The sequence below is a fragment of the Tachysurus fulvidraco genome, chromosome 2 (genome assembly GCF_022655615.1).
Source record: "Tachysurus fulvidraco isolate hzauxx_2018 chromosome 2, HZAU_PFXX_2.0, whole genome shotgun sequence".
NCBI lineage: Eukaryota > Metazoa > Chordata > Actinopteri > Siluriformes > Bagridae > Tachysurus > Tachysurus fulvidraco.
Genome location: NC_062519.1, coordinates 567,720 through 590,612, shown reverse-complemented (window position 1 = coordinate 590,612; position 22,893 = coordinate 567,720). Strand labels below are relative to the sequence as shown.

Below are 22,893 nucleotides of genomic sequence, written 5' to 3'. Positions count from 1 at the left end.
AATGCAACACGTGAGGAAGTGAGAATGTTTTTGCACCATTTTTCATGAGCTGAACACAAAGATTTAAGACCTTTTCTATGTAAACAAAAGGCCTATTTCTCTCAAATATTGTTCACAAATCTGTCTAAATCTGTGTTAGTGAGCACTTCTCAGTCCACCTCACAGGTGACATATTACTGTAAAGGTGTGCTTGTCAATTGTTTTTCCAACTGTGTGCTCTCCCACACTTGAAGAGGATAGGTCTCACTACAGTATTTTAAGGATTAAACTGGATTCCACTCAATGATTAGGCCTTGTGAATTTCATTTATCCATTTATTTGGCATAGCATTAATCTATGTAGGTGAAAAACCTTTAAAAACAAACATACAAACAGTGTAAATTACCAGCAATCCCAATAAAATGCATAAATTAGCAGGTTTAAAATGACTTTATAACTTCACACAAAACATTCAGTACCTTAAATTAATGAACCATGAATATTTCGCCAGACCTAGGAGACCTAGTGGGTAAATATCTGGCATTTGTACAGCTTAATTTAATGGACTCTAACTACATGCTTTTAATCATATTTATCAATTAGTTGCTATTTTAATAATTAAACAATCCATATTTAATTATATAGTCAGATCACTTTTATACACTCATTTATATCACATGAATTTTAAGAAATTTTTTTTATAGTATTTAAAGTATTTAAACTATCCAAATCATGAATTACCCAATTAAACCTGGCAAACTTGAATCAAATTCAAATAAATCAAATTTAGGTAAATAATTAACAATCCCTAATTGTTAAACAAAATATAAACATATAAAAATAAAAGCAAAAACACGCTTCCTTATCCAGCAATGCGCATGCAACAGATTGTGGATTTGTTTCACCTGGTTCAAATGAGGGAAGGTGGGACGACGGGCGGTTTGCAGCAACAGTGCTTTAGGCTTGTCGACATAATAAACGGTAACTCTAAAATCTGCAGTTTTACTGTATTGGGGGTCGGGGTCGGGGGGTCCGAAAACGAGTCAGTATCTGTCGTATATACGCCCATCCAGAGCATCCCAAACATGCTCAATGGGTGACGTGTCCGGTAAGTATGCTGGTCATGCAAGAACTGGGATGTTTTCAGCATCCAGGGATTGATCCTTAAAACATGGGGCTGTGCATCATCATGCTGCAACAACAAGGGCACAACAATGGGCCACAGGCATATCTTTGTGCATTCAAAACGCCATCAACATATGCACCTGTGCTCGTTGTCCATAACATGCGCCTTCCCATACCATAACCCCACCTCCACCATGGGCCACTCCATCCACACAGCTCACCCACGTGATGCCATACACGCTGTCTGCCGTCTGCCCTGTACAGTGAAAACCAGGATTCATCCACAAAGAGAGAACATCTCCAAAGTGCCAGATGCCGAATGTGAGCATTTGCCCACTTAAGTTGGATACGAAGACGAACTGCAGTCAGACCCCGATGAGGACAACAAGCATGCAGATGAGCTTCCCTGAGATGGTTTCTGACAGTTTGTGCAGAGATTCTTTGGTTATACAAACCGATCGTTGCAGCAGCTGTCTGGGGGTCTGGTCTCAGAGTATCGTGGAGGTGAAGATGCAGGATGTGGAGGTCCTGGGCTGGTGTGGTTACATGTGGTCTGTGGTTGTGAGGTCGGTCGGATTTACTGCCAAATTCTCTGAGACGGCTTATGGTAGAGAAATGGTCATTCATTTCACGGGCAACAGCTCTGGTGGACAATCCTGCAGTCAGCATGCCAATTGCAGGCTCCCTCAAAACCTGCAACATCTGTGGCCTTGTGTTGCGTGATAAAAACTGCACGTGACCTTTTATTGTGACCAGCCTAAGTCACACCTGTGTAATAATCATGCTGTCTAATCAGGATAGTGATATGACACCTGTGAGGTGGATGGATTTTCTCAGCAGATGAGACGTGCTCACTAACACAGATTTAGACAGATTTGTAAACTATATTTGAGAGAAATTGGCCTTTTGTGTCCATAGAAAAAGTCTTAGATCTGCTTATGAACAATGGGACAAAAACAAAAGTGTTGTGTTTATAATTGTGTTCAGTGTATATACCAAGTTTACAGATTTACTAGTAATAATATGTTAAAAGTGTTGTTTTAAAGTCAATTTGTTCCTATAATAATTAGTCCAGTATCGATTGTTTGTTAAGGTCACATCACTTCAGGAATTTCTGGCCATAATGTGAGATCTTTGTCTTTTTCAATACAAGACAATCCCATATTATACAGGACAGGGACAACCCTACTCTAGATACTAGTTAGTTAGCTGTAGTTAAACACTAACTTTACCCATTTTAATGTCCTCAACATGTAGATGTGGACTGCAGTGTCACTTTAACCATATTGTCTAACTGGTGTTTGTACTTTCAGTATTTATAACAATGAGAAGGTTCAGTGAAAGCTTTGAGGACGTGTTTGATCATTTGTGTGAGTTCATTATGTTTTATTTTATTCCCTTTAGTATCAGCTGTGATTCACTTAGAGTAGAAAATTGGTCACCTCTGTTCTCAGCGCTCAGATCAGAAACCTCCAATCTGAGAGAACTTCATCTGACTGTGAAAACACTGAGTCTGTATGGATATAAACTACGAGACTCAGTAGTCAAGATTCTCTGTGCTGGACTGGAGCATCCTCACTGTAAAGTGGAGACACTGAGGTAAGATCATCTCTCTGAGACTCACAATAACTCACTAAAAGCAGCAGTTATATACAGTGTTGTTTTTCACCTGAAATGTTCTGTAACACTACAACATTCAGAACAAATACATTAGTCATTAAGTGTTAATGAGTTTTCTACAGAATTACTTAAGAAATGAATAAATAAATGAGTAAATAAGAGAAAAAATTTAATGCCAGCAAAACTTTTGCAGCTCAAATAAACTTAATATCAATAATTGTAAATAATATAATAAACTAATATGACTGGTGCAGCCCCAGGGTCCTGGTCCCACCCATGTGGAGTCCTGGCCCACCTACATAAACTCTGTTATAATGTTAGAATTATTAATAAACCCCAGTTGTCACTCACTAGGAGCTGCTGCTTTAAGAAGCTTCATTGAGTGACGTTGCTCAGTAACATTTCTGTGTGGTGTTTAGTCGTGTAACAGACTAGTTTAATAAAGACTTTATCTGAAAAGAAATCTCAGCTAAAACAATGTGTGATTTATCAGTTATTTTAAAACAATAATTTATCTAATATCATTAGTTAGATTTTCCTTCATGATTTTACATCATAGCCTGAAATGTTTAAATAAAAATATCCTGTGTTTGAACTGATAGACTTTAAATGTTATCATGTTCACTATGTTAAGTGTCCATACACACTAATGTTGACAGGTGACACAATCATATTGATTGGTAAAGCTGCTCGTGTGTGTGTGTGTCTGTGTGTGTGTGTGTGTGTGTGTGTGTGTGTGTGTGTGTGTGTGTGTGTGTGTGTGTGTGTGTGTGTGTGTGTGTGTGTGTGTGTGTGTGTGTGTGTGCGTGCGCTACATAAACAACTGATAAATGAACAGATCTCTTTCAGCTCATTGTCCTCTTTTTACAGTCATGTAAGTTCTTTTGAGTGACAGCTGATGTTGAGTTCCTTCTCAACCCTGTGCCCACCCTGTTTTACCCAGGACCACCTACTGTTCACAATCTAATAGTAATGTTTTGTTCAGTGTTAATTATACTTTATATAATAAAAATGTGTTGATGAAGAGTGTGTCATTGTGTCTCTCTACAGGTTGTATTGTTGTGATGTCTCAGATGAAGGCTGTGCTGCTCTGACTTCAGCTCTGAGATCAAACCCCTCACACCTGAGACACCTGGATCTGTCCTATAATAAACTAGGAGACTCAGGAGTGAAGAGTCTCTCTGCTGTACTGGAGAATCCTCACTGTAAACTGGAGATACTGAAGTAAGATCATCTCTCTGAACGTCACATGACCTTCTCCTCAGTAAGACATATTCTCTAATAGTGAGACTGAAGCAGGTTTTAGGTTCATCATCAATGTCCTGAGGAGGAAGATTGTTTCTTTTCACTGCACACTGATGATTTCTCACAGACATTACATTTACATTTACAGCATTTGGCAGACGCCCTTATCCAGAGCGACGTACATAAGTGCTTAAATCTCTAACATTGATACATTAATGCTGGTTCACTAGGTTACATACTTAAGATACCATGAGTTTAAAACATTTGTTCAAAGTTACAATGAAAAAGTGTCAGTTTTGGGGGTTTTTTTTAATGCAAAATATAAGGAAAGAAGTGCTAGTTGAAGTGTTTCCTGAATAAGTAGATCTTCAACCGCCGCTTGAAAATTGCCAGTGACTCAGCTGTCCGGACCTCTAGGGGAAGTTCATTCCACCACCTTGGTGCCAGAACAGAGAAGAGTCTTGTAGTATGCTTGCCTCTTACTCTGAGAGATGGTGGAACCAGTCGAGCAGTGCTGGTAGATCGGAGGGTGTGGGGTGCAGTGTGAGGAGTGATGAGGGCTTTGAGGTAAGAGGGAGCTGGTCCATTTTTAGCTTTGTAGGCCAGCATCAGTGTTTTGAATCGGATGCGTGCAGCTACCGGAAGCCAGTGGAGGGATCGCAGCAGCGTGGGGGGTGTGGAGAACTTTGGCAGGTTGAAAACAAGCCGGGCAGCTGCATTTTGGATCATTTGCAGAGGACGGATTGCATTCATAGGTAGACCTGCCAGCAGTGCAGTGCAGTAATCCAGTCTAGAAATGACAAGATACTGAACAAGTACCTGAGCAGTCAGTGTGGATGAAAATCCTTCTAATGTTGTAGAGAAGAAACCGACATGAGCGAGTCACATTTGCAACATGAGAGGAAAAGGACAGTTGAGTGTCCATGGTTACCCCAAGGTTGTGAGCTGTGGCTGAAGGGGAGATCAGATCGTTGTGCAAGGATATAGCAAGATCATGACCTGGGCATGAATCACCTGGGATGAACAGCAGTTCAGTTTTGCTAGGATTGAGCTTTAACTGATGAGCAATCATCTATGATGAAATTTCTGCCAGACATGCTGAGATCCGATCAGAAGCTGTGGTGGGAAAGAGAAGATAAGTTGTGTATCATCAGCATAGCAGTGGTAAGAGAACCCATGTGATGAAATAACTTCCCCAAGAGAGTGAGTATACAGGGAGAAAAGAAGAGGACCAAGTACTGAGCCCTGTAGGACACCAGTGGAGAGTCTGTGTGGAGCAGATGTCACTCCATGTTACCTGATATGAGCGTCCTTCCAGGTAGGAAGCGAACCATTCCCAAGCTGATCCACAAATCCCAAGACTCCAGATAAGACTGCTGGATAAGAGAGTCTTGTGGTAAGAGAGTCTTGTGGTTTGACCAAATCAAACGCTGCTGAAAGGTCAAGGAGGATAAGGACAGATGACAGTTTGTGTGGATGACTGCGGGTAAGAGCGAGGGGGTGAGAGGTAGTTTTAGGTAGGATAGGGAGAGTGATGGTGAAGGATACCAGGTGTTGATCGGAGATGACTCTGTGGAATGAGCAGATTTAAAGCCAGACTGGTTGGGGTCTTGGAGGTTGTTCTGTGAGAGATAGACAGTTGGTTATAGACAATGCGTTCAAGAATTTTTGAAAGAAATGAGAGAAGTGATACCGGTCTGTAGTCACTGATGTCTGATGGATCCAGAGCAGGTTTCTTTAGGATGAGAATAACCCTTGATCTCTTGAAAGTAGTTGGTACCTGACCAGATGCTATGGATCTATTGATGACAGTGGTAATGAAGGGTAGAAGGTCTTGTTAGATGGTCTGGAGAATAGTGGAAGGGAGTGGATCCAATGGGCAGGTGGTATGATTGCAAGACTGGATGAGATGTAAAATCTCTTCTGCTGCTACAGTTGAGAAATGTGACAACGAAGGTGTTGGGGAATCCATACTCTGAGATGTAAGTGCAGTCGAGGCTGAAGTGAAGGTCCAGCAGATTTCCTCAATCTTCTCCTGGTAGAAAGAAGCAAAGTCTTCTGCAGTCAGGGAGGATGAAGAAGGTGAAGCTGGGGGGTTGAGTAGAGAAGAGATGATGTTGTGGAGCTTTCGAGGGAAAAGTGACGAAGATTCAAGCTTTTCCTTGTAGAAGGAAGTCTTGGCAGAAGTCACATCTGAGGAGAACTTGGCCAAGAGTGTTCGGTAAGAATCAAGATCTGCATCAAGTTGTGATTTCTTCCACTTTCTCTTTGATGATCTTAGCTCTCTTTGATCGTTGCAAAGCACATCTGAAAGCCAAGGAGCAGAACAAGAAGTTTTCTTGGGTTTAGTGAACATAGGGCAGAGGATGTCCATAGTTGAGGAAAGAGATGAGAGGAAAGTATCTGTGGCTGAGTCCAAGGGTAGTGAGGAAAAAGACTCAGTATCAGGAAGGGAAGAAAGAGTGCCAGAAGCTACAGATGAAGAGGAGACAGAGTGAAGGTTGTGGCGAGTAAGAGCGAGGGGGTGAGAGGTAGTTCTAGGTGAGATAGGTAGAGTGATGGTGAAGGATACCAGGTGATGATCAGAGACGTGGAGTGGGGTAGCAGTCACGTCTGTAGCTTGAGAAGGACGGATGAAAACCAGGTCCAGGACATTGCCTCCTTTGTGTGTGGGGATGTAGCTGTTGAGTGTGAGGGAGAAAGAGTCGAGAAGAGACAGGAGGGAACAAGACTGTAGCTTGTCAGAGGGGAGGTTGAAGTCACCAAGCACTGTCAGGGGGAGCTATCGGAAGGGAAAGCACTAAGCAGTGAGTCCATTTCTTCCAGGAAGTCTCCTAGGGGACCAGGAGGGCGGTAGACAACAATGATAACAAGGTTGATAGGAGAGGTAACTGAAATGGCATGGAATTCAAAAGAAGAGATGGTTAAATGAGAGAAGAGTAGAGGTGTAAAGCACAATTTCTTTGACAACAATAAACCTGTACCACCACCCCTGCCTGTTTCTCGTGGTGAGTGAGAGAAAGCATAGGCAGAGGATGGAGCAGCTGGTGTAGCAGTGTTCTGTGGGGATATCCAGGTCTCTGTTAGAGCAAGAAAGTCAAAGGAGTAATGGGAAGTTAAAGCAGAGATAAAATCAGCTTTCTTTACCGCAGACTGACAATTCCAGAGCCCCCCTACCACCACTGTTCAGCATTCTCCCAGACTCTGATGTAACTGCAATGTGTCTGAAATTACTGTGAAATTTACTAAAACATTGGAACTAATCACACAAACTGGAGCTGGGACACAAACTAAATGTACTGTGTGAGCTGCAGGGTTTAAAAGCAGCACTGACATGGAAATGATGGAAATAAATAGAACTTGGAGACTAAAATTCTCTGGTCAGCTCACACTATCAGAATATATTTGACTGTGTGTGTGTTGGATGTAATAATGTCACTCCGAGATCAGGTGGATGGTCACTCGGGGTTGCTTTACTGTATCTGGGGAAAACAGCACCAAAAGGTTTATCAGAATCAGAATCAGAAAGGTATTTATTGCCAAGTATGTTTTCACATACAAGGAATTTGTTCTAGTACAGAAGCTAGTCTAGTAAAAACGTAATGGCACTGATAAGACATGAACACATATATAATAAATGTATGTACAGTGGAAAAATGTGCAAATTGAAATAGAAATAAGTAAGTATGTGTAAATAATGTAAGAATAGAGTTTGTTCTTGTATATGTTGAAGTGTTCATCAGATGGATTGCTTGAGGGAAGAAACTGTTCCTATGTCTGGTCGTTTTGGTGCTGAGGGCTCTGTAGCATCGACCAGATGGCAACAGTTCAAAGAGGGAGTGTGCTGCATGTGAAGGGTCCTAAGTGAGGGAGAGTGCTGAATGTGAGGGAGTGTGCTGGATGTGAGGGGTCCTGAATGAGGGAGTGTGCTGGATGTGAGGGGTCCTGAGTGAGGGAGAGTGCTGAATGTGAGCGAGTGTGCTGGATGTGAGGGGTCCTGAATGAGGGAGTGTGCTGGATGTGAGGGGTCCTGAGTGAGGGAGAGTGCTGAATGTGAGGGAGTGTGCTGGATGTGAGGGGTCCTGAATGAGGGAGTGTGCTGGATGTGAGGGGTTCTGAGTGATTGTCTTTGCCCTTTTGCTCACTCTGGAGAGGTACAGATCTTGGAGAGTGGGGATAGTTGTGCCAATGATTCGCTCAGCAGTCCGGACTTCCCTCTGTAGTCTTCTGAGGTTGGATTTGGTAGCTGAGCTGAACCAAACAGTCACTGAGGTGCAGAGGATGGATTCGATCATGGCAGTGTAAAACTGTTTCAGCAGATCCTGTGGCAGGCTGAACTTCTTCAATTGACGAAGGAAGTACAACGTCTGCTGAGGCTTTTTCAGATGGAGTCAATGTGAATGTCCCACTTCAGGTCCTGGGAGATTGTGGTTCCCAGGAATCTGATTGACTCCACTGCTGTCACAATGCTGTCCATGATGGTGAGTGGGGGGAGAGCAGGGGGGTTTCTCCTGAAGTCCACTATCATCTCCACTGTCTTGAGCGTGTTCAGCTCCAGGTTGTTAAGGCTGCACCAGACAGCCAGCCACTCAACCTCCAGTCTGTAAGCAGACTCGTCACCGTCCTGGATGAGGCCGATCAGTGTGGTGTCGCCTGCAAACTTCAGGAGCTTGACAGAGGCGTCATTAGAGGTGCAGTCATTTGTATACAGGGAGAAGATCAGTGGAGAGAGGACAAAACCCTGAGTGCTGATGGTGCGGGTGCTGGATTTGAGTTTCCCCAGTCGCACTACTTGCTGCCTTTCTGTCAGAAAGCTGGTGATCCACTGACAGACAGAGGAAGGCACGGAGAGCTGGGTTAATTTGGGCTGAAGGAGTGATGGGATGATGGTGTTAAAGGCAGAGCTGAAGTCCACAAACAGGATCCTCACATAAGTCTGTCCAGATGCTGCAGAACATAATGCAGTCCCATATTGACTACATCATTCACAGACCTGTTTGCTCTGTAGGCAAACTGCAGAGGGTCCAGTAAGGGTCCCGTGATGATCTTCGGATAAGCCAAAACCAGTATTTTAAATGATTTCATGACCACAGATGTTAGAGCCACAGGTATGTTGTCGTTATGTCCGGTAATTTTGGATTTCTTTCGGATGGGAATGATGGTGGAGCTTTTGAAGCATGAGGGGACCAGTGATCCAGTGATCTGTTGAAGATCCGTGTGAAGATGGGGGCCAGTTGATCAGCACAGGTTTTCAGACAGGCTGGTGAAACGCTGTCTGGGCCTGGACACTTTCTTCTCTTGTTCTTCCTAAAAGCTAAAAGCCCTCTCTGACGTGGAACCTACACCTGACCTAAATGATATTAAAAACTGGACACTGCTGAGTTTGTTATTCAGAGATTATAAATTACTCCCCAAGATTTTGGCCAACAGACTGAGTGAAGTGTTAGAACAAGTCGTCCATCGTGATCAGACAGATTGTGTCCCAGGAAGATGAATTTTTATAATATTTCTGTTATCTGGGATCTTTTAGATATCAGTAAGAGTCTTAACCAGATTTTGGTCTAGTGTCAGTAGACCTAGAAAAGACCTTTGACCGAGTCGAACACAACTATTTATGAATGTGTTCACAGCATTTAGTTTTAGTCCTGATTTTGTTTCCATGATAAAGGTTTTGTACAGTGATGTTGAAAGTCTACTGAAAGTTAATGGTGACTTATGTGGTTCCTTATAAAGTTTATAGAGGTGTTATAAAGGTTGTGTCTTGTCTGGTGTGTTGTATACTTTAGTAATAGAAAGACTTTTAAACAAGTTAAGAACAGATTTGTACTGATTATATATTCTGAAGTTCACAAACCTGTTTATCAGCTGATGACGTTGATGATGATGATGATGATGATGATGATGATGATGATGATGATGATGGACAAAGGACAAAAAAACATCTCTGTTACAAAAGTAAACTGATATAAATGTAAACCCATGGATTTCCATATTGTTTACAGAGTTAAAGTGTTTCATGCCTTTCTGCAGTGTAATAGATGAACATTTATTGTGTTCTAGTCTATTTGATGTGAGGAAAGTTTCTCACTAGAAATCTTTATTTGTGGTTTCTGTCAAAATTAATTTTTTTAATATATCTGACAATATTTTAGTTATTGTAATAAAGAGTGTGTCATTGTGTCTCTATACAGGTTGTTTAAGTGTGATGTCTCAGATGAAGGTTGTGCTGCTCTGACTTCAGCTCTGACATCAAACCCCTCACACCTGAGAGACCTGGATCTGACCTGGAATAATCTAGGAGACTCAGGAGTGAAGATTCTCTCTGCTGTACTGGAGAATCCTCACTGTAAACTGGAGACACTGAAGTAAGATCATATATTAAAAAATTAATAATAAATCATGGTCTAATCTTCATCCAGGTCGTAATAATAGATAAACACATTGTGTATAAATAAAACACAGTCACAGTTGTTCTTGTCAATACTGAATAAACCATTTACACTTTCACTGTCTGGGTTTAAAAAATACACCAATGAACTAACAACTTCTCCAAAAACTAATTAGTCTGACCCTGTTTTAGGTCTGATTACTGACAGTCTGATCTTCTCAAGAAAGATCTGTTCATGTGAACTCGGATTAAAACAGAGATTTTGTTGAGATGTGAAACAGAGAAAAGTTACAGAAAACATTGACATTAATATTTTATTTCTCACATACACAACCATACACAGTACGACACGTAGTGACATGTTTTTAATCTGTCTGTGATTTAAACATCAAATAAAATAGAATAATAAAAAAGAAACTGGAATAAAAATAGAATAGATGTAACAAATAGAAATGTAAGGATCAGTTTAATGGAGTGTAAAAATAAATGTGAATATGGATCAGTGGCAGAACAATGTGAGTGTTTTAATAAAGTTCAGATGTGTTAAATACTGCAATATATGAAATATGTTCTGTGTAAAATAAAATCTGGCTGATGTCTCAGTGTTGTGTATGAAAGTCCAGAAAAGTAGAAGTTCTAATCTCATGTGTTGTCCTGGTCTGTAAAGTGCGCTTTAACTCTCTACATTTGAATATATTGTCTTCTGGTAAAGTAGGTTCCTGACTTTTGTATACTATCTGCTTAACTCACTTTGTTCTAGTTCTTTGTTCTAACTCACATTGTTCTGTGTAATTTGAATTTTTTTATATTCTATACCAGAGGTATTCAACTAAAATTGAAAGAGGTCCAGTAAGAGAAAATTTCTTGAAGCGAAGGTCCGGAAGATGATAATGTGTGACTGTTAAATAAAATAAATTCTGTACAATTCAAAAACTTTTTGACAATATTTATTGTCACGTAACATAGAACTGAACATATGTATGACTGTAGATATGTATAACGTTCTCTCATTAAATAAATAAAAGTAGGGCTACATTTCAAAATAAGAGAAAATAAATAAAATCTAAAAATTGTGTATGTTTAAATAAAGTGCTTAACTTTCCCTTTTATATCTCAGTGAGAGAACTGAGCTCTAGCTTGGCTTGGCAGGATTTTAATCCTGGGCTTGAATGGAGTCAGGGCCGCTCTCATACACACGTGGAGCTGCTCATTAGTGACCCTGGAACAGTATTTAGTTTTGATTATGTTCATTGTAGAGAAAGCTGCCTCACAGTTGTATGTAGAGCCAAACATGGTCAGAATGTATAGGGCTACTGTCCTCAGACCTGTCTAATTGACTCTGTTTTTAGATTTGAGTGGATATAATAATTTAATAAGTGCCATGGTTTCTGTACATATGAGACACACTGGTTTAGTGGGAAGTGTGAAAAGAAATAAGTCTGTCCATTCTGGAGTAAATGTTTTCGCTGTCCACTTTTCTTTTTTTGGAGAGCGCCATTTGTTCTTTATTCTCTCTTTCTCCGTCTCTCTCGACTGTTTCTCTCCCTTTGTCCGTCTCTCTCGACTGTTTCTCTCCCTTTCTCCGTCTCTCTCGACTGTTTCTCTCCCTTTCTCCGTCTCACTCGTCTGTTTCTCTCCCTTTGTTTTCTACATGTATCGCTATCTTTCTGTCATGTTTAACTTTACTTTAATTCTCTCTCATCTGCCTTGCACTGTTGAGTCGCAGTGTTTACTTCAGGAATGCACAGATTTGATTGGCTGAGTAGTATCATGTGGGATGGCTTAACTTGCATGCAATTGGTCTGTGCGTTTCCACTACCACTACCGTAAAGATTGCAAAAGCTGCGCCTACTAAAATAGAAGCGTCCTGTCAAGTTTTAAAGCATAACCTTTTGTTTTGGCCGTAGGTCCGGGTCCGGATTGGACAGCTTCTGGGTCCGGACCCGGACCGCGGTCCACCTGTTAGTGACCTCTGTTCTATACCATTGTTGATTTTATAGTGTTGGTCTTTGGTGTTCTCTCAGCTGATTAATCAGGAGTAGTTTCAGTCTCCCTTAAGGTGTGAATTATGGGCAGGGTATACCCTTTTAAATTGAAGGTTCTCTGCTTTTGTAAGCGATTTGTAAGTATCTCTCTATCTCACATTGTAACATAAGTGTCTAGTACTGTTTGATTTATTCTACCATACCTTAAATCTCACTCTTGGTTGACTGCAGATATTTGCCTCAAACCCATCTCTGTACTCAAGTCCTACTGTCACAGATGCTCTCGTCCACAGAGCAGAGGTCACAATCCCAGTAACCTTATCTACCTTCCTCTGTTGTGTAAGTCTCACACAGTGGTGGTAGGTGGGCTCTGGAATTGCCAGTCTGCTGTAAAGAAAGCTGATTTTATCTCTGCTTTAACTTCCCTTTACTCCTTTGACTTTCTTGCACTAACAGAAACCTGGATATCCCCACAGAACACTGCTATACCAGCTGCTTTATCCGCTGCCTATGCTTTCTCTCACTCACCATGAGAAACAGGCACGGGTGGTGGTACAGGTTTATTGTTGTCAAAGAGATGGTGCTTTACACCTCTCCTCTTGTCCCATTTAACCATCTCCTCTTTTGAATTCCATGCCATTTCAGTTCCCTCTCCAATCAACCTTGTTATCATTGTTGTCTACTGCCCTCCTGGTCCTCTAGGAGACTTCCTGGAAGAAATGGACTCACTGCTTAGTGCTTTCCCTTCCGATAGCTCCCCTCTGACAGTGCTTGGTGATTTCAACCTCCCCTCTGACAAGCTTCAATCTTCTTCCCTCCTGACTTTTCTTGACTCATTCGCCCTGACACTCAACAGCTAGATCCCCACACACAAAGGAGGCAATGTCCTGGACCTGGTTTTCACCCGTCTTTCTCCAACTATAGACATGACTGCTACCCCACTACACGTCTCTGATCATCACCTGGTATCCTTCACCATCACTCTCCCTATCCTACCTAAAACTACCTCTCACCCCCTCGCTCTTACCCGCCATAACCTTCACTCTGTCTCCCCTTCTTCTGTAGCTTCTGGCACTCTTTCTTCTCTTCCTGATCCTGAGTCTTTTTCCTCACTACCCTTGGACTCAGCTACAGATACTTTCCTCTCATCTCTTTCCTCAACTATGGACTTCCTCTGCCCTATGTTCACTAAACCCAATAAAACTTCTTATTTTGCTCCTTGGCTTTCAGATGTGCTTTGCAACGATCAAAGAGAGCTAAGATCATCAAAGAGAAAGTGGAAGAAATCACAACTTGATGCAGATCTTGATTCTTACCGAACACTCTTGGCCAAGTTCTCCTCAGATGTGACTTCTGCCAAGACTTCCTTCTACAAGGAAAAGCTTGAATCTTCGTCACTTGACCCTCGAAAGCTCCACAACATCATCTCTTCTCTACTCAACCCCCCAGCTTCACCTTCTTCATCCTCCCTGACTGCAGAAGACTTTGCTTCTTTCTACCAGGAGAAGATTGAGGAAATCTGCTGGACCTTCACTTCAGCCTCGACTGCACTTACATCTCAGAGTATGGATTCCCCAACACCTTCGTTGTCACATTTCTCAACTGTAGCAGCAGAAGAGATTTTACATCTCATCCAGTCTTGCAATCATACCACCTGCCCATTGGATCCACTCCCTTCCACTATTCTCCAGACCATCTAACAAGACCTTCTACCCTTCATTACCACTGTCATCAATAGATCCATAGCATCTGGTCAGGTACCAACTACTTTCAAGAGATCAAGGGTTATTCCCATCCTAAAGAAACCTGCTCTGGATCCATCAGACATCAGTGACTACAGACCAGTATCACTTCTCTCATTTCTTTCAAAAATTCTTGAACGCATTGTCTATAACCAACTGTCTATCTCTCACAGAACAACCTCCAAGACCCCAACCAGTCTGGCTTTAAATCTGCTCATTCCACAGAGTCATCTCCGATCATCACCTGGTATCCTTCACCATCACTCTCCCTATCCTACCTAAAACTACCTCTCACCCCCTCGCTCTTACCCGCAGTCATCCACACAAACTGTCATCTGTCCTTATCCTCCTTGACCTTTCAGCAGCGTTTGATTTGGTCAAACCACAAGACTCTCTTACCACAAGACTCTCTTATCCAGCAGTCTTATCAGGAGTCTTGGGATTTGCGGATCAGCTTGGGAATGGTTCGCTTCCTACCTGGAAGGACGCTCATATCAGGTAACATGGAGGGGAGTGACATCTGCTCCACGCAGACTCTCCATTGGTGTCCTACAGGGCTCAGAACTTGGTCCTCTCATTGTCTCCCTGTATAGGCACTCTCTTGGTGAAGTTATTTCCTCACATGGGTTATCTTACCACTGCTATGCTAACAACACACAACTTACCTTCTCTTTCCCACCCTCAGATACCACAGCTTCTGATCGGATCTCAGCATGTCTGGCAGAAATATCATCATGGATGACTGCTCATCAGTTAAAGCTCAATCCTAGCAAAACTGAACTGCTGATCATCCCAGGTGATTCATCCCCAGGTCATGATCTTGCTATATCCTTGCACAACGATCTGATCTCCCCTTCAGCCACAGCTCGCAACCTTGGGGTAACCATGGACAATCAACTGTCCTTTTCCTCTCATGTTGCTAATGTCGGTTTCTTCTCTACAACATTAGAAGGATTCGGCCATTTTTGTCCACACAGGCTGCTCAAGTACTTGTTCAGTTTCTTGTCATTTCAAGACTGGATTTCTGCAATGCACTGCTGGCAGGTCTACCTATGAATGCAATCCGTCCTCTGCAAATGATCCAAAATGCAGCTGCAGGCTTGTGTTTATCCTGCCAAAGTTCTCCATACTCCCCCGCTGCTACGATCCCTCCACTGGCTTCCGGTAGCTGCACGCATCAGATTCAAAACACTGATGCTGGCCTACAAAGCCAAAAACGGACCAGCTCCGGACGGACTCTTTTCTGCTCTGGCACCAAGGTGGTGGAATGAACTTCCCCTAGAGGTCCGGACAGCTGAGTCACTGGATATTTTCAAATGGCGGTTGAAGACCTATTTATTCAGGAAACACTTCAGCTAGCACTTCTTTCCTTATCATTTCCTTTCCTTCTTTCCTTATCATGCATACATACATACATATATATATAAACCTTTGACACTTTTTAATTGTAACTCTGAACAATGTTTTAATCTCATGGTATCTTAAGTATGTAACCTAGTGAGCCAGCATTAATGTATCCAATGGTAGAGATTTAAGCACTTGTATATGTCGCTCTGGATAAGGGCGTCTGCCAAATGCTGTAAATGTAAAGTGTGTTTACATTTACATTTTGACCCTCACTTTGACCCCATCACTGTGTCCCACCCCATCACTTTGATCCTATCACTGTGCCCTGTCTCTCACTTTGACACCCCCTACCCTGCCCGCTCACTGGGCTCCACTCCCATACTGTGTCCCACCGCCTAACTTTGACCCCATCACTCTGCCCTACATCACACTTTGACACCCCCTTCACTGTGCCCCTCTCCACATTGTGCCCCACCCCCTCACTGTGCTCCACCCCACGTTGTGCCCCTCCCATCACTGTACCCTGCTCCATATTGTGCCCCACCCCTTCACTCTGCTTTTTTTCCACTTTTCTCTGTAGAAATGTGGACTTGCAGTCAGATTATAATTAATAATCCCACATTGTATCTGAGGACTGAGGAGATGTAACTACCAGACTAACACTTATCACTGTGTTAATGAGTAGTATGTAAATGTGGATTTAGATGAATGACGACTTCCTGTTTTACACATCTGATTTATTTGCCACAGATTTGATCAATAATGTTAAATTGTTAACTGCTAAAAGAAGGTTTTCTTTTCTCTTCTCATTTCTAAACTCTTCTAAAACTGGATGTGATTTAGTCATCAGTGAAAGCTTTTTGAAGTGATTTATTCATTTAGACGACTAGTTGGTTAGTTTTCTTACAAAAATACTAGTTGTGGATTTAAGGTTGTTTAGCTAAAAAAGTTTACATGTGTAATTGTAGTAAAGATCTTTACAGTGAAATAAAATGTAAAACTGAAATAATAAAATGATCTGCAGCTCAAAGTTACATTCATGTTTCTTTCATTATATGATGACAAACAAACAAACAAATAAATAAAGGCTTTGTTGGTGAGTTTGCAAAAACAAAAACAGATCAAATTGATTAAACACTAGAAACGTCCCTGTGTACAACCAGTGATTAGTGTGTCATTGTGTCTCTCTACAGTTTGTGGGGTTGTGGTGTCTCAGATGAAGGCTGTGCTGCTCTGACTTCAGCTCTGAGATCAAACCCCTCACACCTGAGATACCTGGAACTGTCTGATAATAATGTAGGAGACTCAGGAGTGAAGATTCTCTCTGCTGTACTGGAGAATCCTCACTGTAAACTGGAGAAACTGGGGTAAGATCATCTATTAAAACATTAATAAAAAATTATGGTCTAATCTTCATCCAGGTCGTAATAATAGATAAACCCATTGTGTATAAATAAAACAGTCACAGTTGTTTTTGTCAATACTGAATAAACCATTTACACTTTCACTGTCTGGGGTTAAAAAATACACCAATGAACCAAAAACTAATTAGAGTCTGACCCTGTTTTAGGTCTGATTACTGACAGTCTGATCTTCTCAAGAAAGATCTGTTCATGTGAACTCGGATTAAAACAGAGATTTTGTTGAGATGTGAAACAGAGAAAAGTTACAGAAAACATTTACATTAATATTTTATTTCTCACATACACAACCATACACAGTACGACACGTAGTGAAATGTTTTTAATCTGTCTGTGATTTAAACATAAAATAAAATAGAATAATAAAAAAGAAACTAGAATAAAAATAGAATAGATGTAACAAATAGAAATGTAAGAATCAGTTTAATGGAGTGTAAAAATAAATGTGAATATGGATCAGTGGCAGAACAATGTGAGTGTTTTAATAAAGTTCAGATGTGTTAAATACTGCAATATATGAAATATGTTCTGTGTAAAATAAAATCTGTCTGATGTCTCAGTGTTGTGTATGAAAGTCCAGAAAAAGTCCAAGTTCTAGTCTTATGTGTTGTCCTGGTCTGTAAAGTGTGTGTTACTCAGTCCACAATAATACACACTGTCTACAGTCAGGGTCGACACTCGAGCCCCAGTAAAATGTTCCTGATAAATCAGTGTCTGATGATGTAGATTACAGTAGATATGTCTGAAAATAGGCTTTGTCTTCATCAAACATTAATATTTACATCATGATTTAAAACATGAAGACTGATTGTAATGCTAGCTGAAGTGACAATATCCTGTACCCTTCAGTCATAAGTAGGGATGTACCGATCCGATATTTTGGATCGGTATCGGTATCGGCACCGATCCAAGCATTTTGAGTAGATCGGGTATCGGTGGTGCTTGACGATCCAAATCCGATACCCGTGGTCATGGGTATCGCCGTTTTCAGAGGGAAGCCAGACGAATCCATTCCGCTTGAGGAATGCCCTAATAAATTAAACTCCATTCCGTGTTTTACCTACAGCATTGACCACGCTGCTGCGTCCTGAAACCCATGGGCTCAGCGTTTACATGTGTGTGGGACAGGACACGCCCACTTTTTATTTACTTCCGACGCCCATGCCCGTGGTGGTTCAATAATGTCAATTAACTAACTATTGCTTGAACTTAGAAAAATACACTTATAAATTAAATTACATTAATGAAATTAAATATAATATGTTGCACAACCGCCTGCGACAGACAGACAAGTTTATCAGGCGCCCTTTCCATTTTCCTCAGCGCGTTAAACATGTCACACATTTGGGTGCAAGGTTTACTGTTTAATACATTTTACTTTGTGTTTCAAGATTTCAAATTTAAGATCCACTTTAAAATATTGCCGTTTCTTCAGAAAATAATTTAATGTAATAATTGCAATACATATGGTTTAGATTGTTATACCACTAACTGTTAAATGCTACTGCAGTAATACTTTTTTAAGGTTTCTTGTGTTTTCATTTTTCATCCAGTAATAAGGGCATTTTTGTATTTCTTTGCCAGAAACAAATAAATCTTAATAACTAAGTGAGTTGTTTACATTCTTTAGTTTTAAAGGTAGAAAAGAACACAGATATCGGACCGGTATCGGCCGATACTAGCAAACTCTGGTATCGGATCGGAAGAGAAAAAGTGGTATCGGTACATCCCTAGTCCTAAGCCACGCCCATAATAAGCCACGCCCATCGATGTGCCCCTTCCCCTCACTCAACCCCGCCCCTTTACTGTGTCCCATCCCCTCACTTTGACACCATCAATGTGCCCTGTCTCTCACTTTGACACCCCCATGCTCTGCCCCCTCACCATGCTCCACTCCCCACGTTGTGCCCCTCCCATCACTGTACCCTGCCCCATAATGTGCCCCTCCCCCTAACTGTGCTCCTTTTTCCACTTTTCTCTGTAGAAACGTTGACTTGCAGTCAGATGATAATTAATAATCCCACATTGTACCTGAGGACTGAGGAGATGTAACTACCAGACTAACACTTATCACTGTGTTAATGAGTAGTATGTGAATGTGGATTTAGATGAATGACGACTTCCTATTTTACACATCTGATTTATTTGCCACCGATTTGATCAATAATGTTAAATTGTTAACTGCTAAAAGAAGCTTTTCTTTTCTCTTCTCGTTTCTAAACTCTTCTAAAACTGGATGTGATTTAGTCATCAGTGAAAGCTTTTTGAAGTGATTTATTCATGTAGACGACTAGTTAGTTAGTTTTCTTACAAAAATACTAGTTGTGGATTTAAGGTTGTTTAGCTAAAAAAGTTTACATGTGTAATTGTAGTAAAGATCTTTACAGTGAAATAAAATGTAAAACTGAAATAATAAAATGATCTGCAGCTCAAAGTTACATTCATGTTTCTTACATTATATGATGACAAACAAACAAACAAATAAATAAACAAAGGTTTTGTTGGTGTTTTTGCAAAAAAAATAAAAAATAAATAGATCAAAGTGATTAAACACTAGAAACGTCCCTGTGTACAACCAGTGATGTGTGTGTCATTGTGTCTCTCTACAGGTTGTGGAAGTGTGGTGTCTCAGATGAAGGCTGTGTTGCTCTGACTTCAGCTTTGAGATCAAACCCCTCACACCTGAGAGAACTGGAACTGTCTAAGAATAATCTAGGAGACTCAGGAGTGAAGAATCTCTCTGCTGTACTGGGGAATCCTCACTGTAAACTGGAGAAACTGGGGTAAGATCATAAGACCCGCCTACCCCCTCATTGTACCCCATCCTCTTTACTGCGTCCCACCCTCTAACTTTGAACCCATCACTCTGCCCTGTGCCTCACTTTGACACCCCCTTCACATGCCGCACCCCCTCACTGTGCCCCACCCCCTCACTGTGCTCCTTTTTTCACTTTTCTCTTTAGAAATGTGGACTTGCAGTCAGATGATAATTAATAATCCCACATTGTATCTGAGGACTGAGGAGATGTAACTACCAGACTAACACTTATCACTGTGTTAATGAGTAGTATGTGAATGTGGATTTAGATGAATGACGACTTCCTGTTTTACACATCTGATTTATTTGCCACCGATTTGATCAATAATGTTAAATTGTTAACTGCTAAAAGAAGCTTTTCTTTTCTCTTCTCATTTCTAAACTCTTCTAAAACTGGATGTGATTTAGTCAACAGTGAAAGCTTTTTGAAGTGATTTATTCATTTAGACGACTAGTTAGTTAGTTTTCTTACAAAAATACTAGTTGTGGATTTAAGGTTGTTTAGCTAAAAAAGTTTACATGTTTAATTGTAGTAAAGATCTTTACAGTGAAATAAAATGTAAAACTGAAATAATAAAATGATCTGCAGCTCAAAGTTACATTCATGTTTCTTACATTATATGATGACAAACTAACAAACAAATAAACAAAGAAACAAACAAATAAATAAAGGCTTTGTTGGTGATTTTGCAAAAAAAAAAAAAAAAATCAAAGTGATTAAACACTAGAAACGTCCCTGTGTACAACCAGTGAAGAGTGTGTCATTGTGTCTCTATACAGTTGGCGTAGTTGTGACGTCTCAGATGAAGGCTGTGCTGCTCTGACTTCAGCTCTGAGATCAAACCCCTCACACCTGAGAGAACTGAATCTGTCTGAGAATAATCTAGGAGACTCAGGAGTGAAGAGTCTCTCTGCTGTACTGGAGAATCCTCACTGTAAACTGGAGACACTGAAGTAAGATCATCTATTAAAACATTAATAATAAATCATGGTCTAATCTTCATCCAGGTCATAATAATAGATAAACCCATTGTGTATAAATAAAACACAGCCACAGTTGTTCTTGTCAATACTGAATAAACCAGGGGTGCACACACTTTTTCAACCTGAGAGCTACTTATGACATGACCGAGTCAAAATGATCTACCGCCCACTAAAAATGCAAAACACATTATTTATAAATATATTGAGAATTATTTTTATATAGTATATGCTGGTGTACCTTGCATTACTGCATCAACCTATATTGCACAATACAACTCTGTACATTTTTTTTGTCATTAACTTACTCTGATGACTTGCACTGAATGGAATCAGCCAGGGATGCATAGTCCGGACAGTAGCTGCTGATAGCCAGCCTCAAGCAGACTTCCAGATGCTCATCAGTCATGGTGGAACGGTACTTGGACTTAACGATCTTCATGTGGGAAAAGGCTGACTCACATAAATAAGTGGAGCCAAATAATGCAGTCAAGAAGGTGGCACATTTCCTGATGTTGGGGTACTTGTCCTCTGTGAGTAAGTTCCAGAATTGTCCATGAGCTCTGGCCTTCAGCTGAATGTCGGCTTGAAGTGTCAGAATCTCATCCTCCACTCCAGAAGAGTTCAGGTGAAACAGTGTTGCAACTTTTGATGCCAGTGAAACAACCTCAGCATCTTCCTGGAAAGGGTAGCACATGAATGTAGCTACTGGCTCGAGTACAGCAAAGTCTTGAAAGCGTCTGTCGAACTCTGACGGACAACTGTCAATTTGCTTTGTGTAGCGTGCACTGTCAAGCTGCGCACATGACTGCTCTTGTGTCTCCAGCTCTGCCGCGAGGTTCTGGAAGTTTGCCAAATCATGGCGGTGGAGCTTTGAGGAGAGATGTTGCATTTTGCGTTTGAAAGCATTAACTGAGCTGATCATATTGATCACAGTTTTGTCTTTTCCTTGCAGGTCTAGATTAAGGTCATTCAGCATGTTGGTCAGATCGGTTAAAAATGCCAAGTCCAGCAGCCACTGATGGTCATTTAGTTGGCTATAATCTGCGTGTTTACCTTCACGGAAAAACTCCTTGATCTCCGGCAACAGCTCTCGAAATCTTTGCAGGAATTTCCCCCGACTTAGCCATCTCACGTCGGTGTGCAACAACAACTCTGAATGGTCGCACTCAGACTTCTCCAGATGTGCACGGAACAGCCGTCTTTGAAGAGATCTGGCCCGAATAGAACAGGCGATCTTTGTTGCCACATCCATTATCTCTTTCATGTTGAGCATTTTTGCACATAATGCTTGTTGGTGTATAATACAGTGGTAATTGAGGAAGTCCGTAAAATTATCGTCCTCCCTGCACTTGGCGATAAATCCATTCGAGCGTCCAACCATGGCGGGTGCGCCATCCGTGGTGATGGACACCAATTTGCAGACTGGGAGCTGAGTTTTCTCGATATAGTTTTTGAAAGACTGAAATATGTCCTCTCCTCGCGTGTGTTCTTTCATGGGCAGTACTGTTAACAGCTCCTCTTTTGCAGTCATGTCAGTAAACACCATCCGAATAAAAATGCACAATTATGCTGTCACTCACGTCTGTAGACTCGTCCATCTGCAGTGAGAAACACTCACAATCTGCGATGTCCTTCCAAAGTTGCTGGGTCAAATCCTCAGCCATGGCTTCACTGCGCCGTGTTACTGTACTTCTTGATAGCTGGAGAGCTTTGATCGAAGCTAGTATTTCTGGTTTGTTTTTAAAGTCTCTGAACAACGAGTCGGCTGCTTCAACAAATGCTTCTGGAAGGATTTCTTGTTTTTAACGATGAAGTGACTCACCCGGAACGATGCTTCAGTGGCCGCCCTTGCCTTTGAAGTTAGCTGTGTGAAAAATGACTGCTGTCCGGACAGCTGGGATTTTAGTTCCTTCACCTTTCTCCTTCTCAGCTCGCTTTTCGGAGGGAACTCGGTGTCATAGTTTTTATGAACAGTCCGAAAGTGGCGCTCCACATTTCCCTTCTTCGGTAAAGCAATTGTAGACTGACAGATGAGGCAAACGCACTTCGAAAATGACATTGTGAAAAAGAAGTCCTCCTCCCACTACCATGGTAGTGGTAGGTCTTCGGCTTTTTACTTGGTCCAGCATTTCCACTCATTTTTATCCCCTTTCTTACTCGCTAGCTTGCTAGAGTTTTGCAGTTGTATGAGCATGCGCAGTGACGCGTGTGTCAGAGAAAGGTCAGGTCAGATGTCATT

General features: G+C 41.3%; 1 protein-coding gene across 1 annotated transcript in view; it reads left to right on the top strand.

The window, feature by feature from the left end:
* The window catches only part of LOC113636435 (NACHT, LRR and PYD domains-containing protein 12-like), a 65,415-nt gene that overhangs the window by 27,847 nt on the left and 14,675 nt on the right, over positions 1–22,893 (top strand). The window contains exons 6-9 of the mRNA XM_027136538.2: positions 2,509–2,703; positions 3,775–3,948; positions 10,161–10,334; positions 16,625–16,798. Coding sequence (XP_026992339.2) covers positions 2,509–2,703; positions 3,775–3,948; positions 10,161–10,334; positions 16,625–16,798 — 717 coding nt within the window. The remainder of the gene's footprint in view (positions 1–2,508; positions 2,704–3,774; positions 3,949–10,160; positions 10,335–16,624; positions 16,799–22,893) is intronic.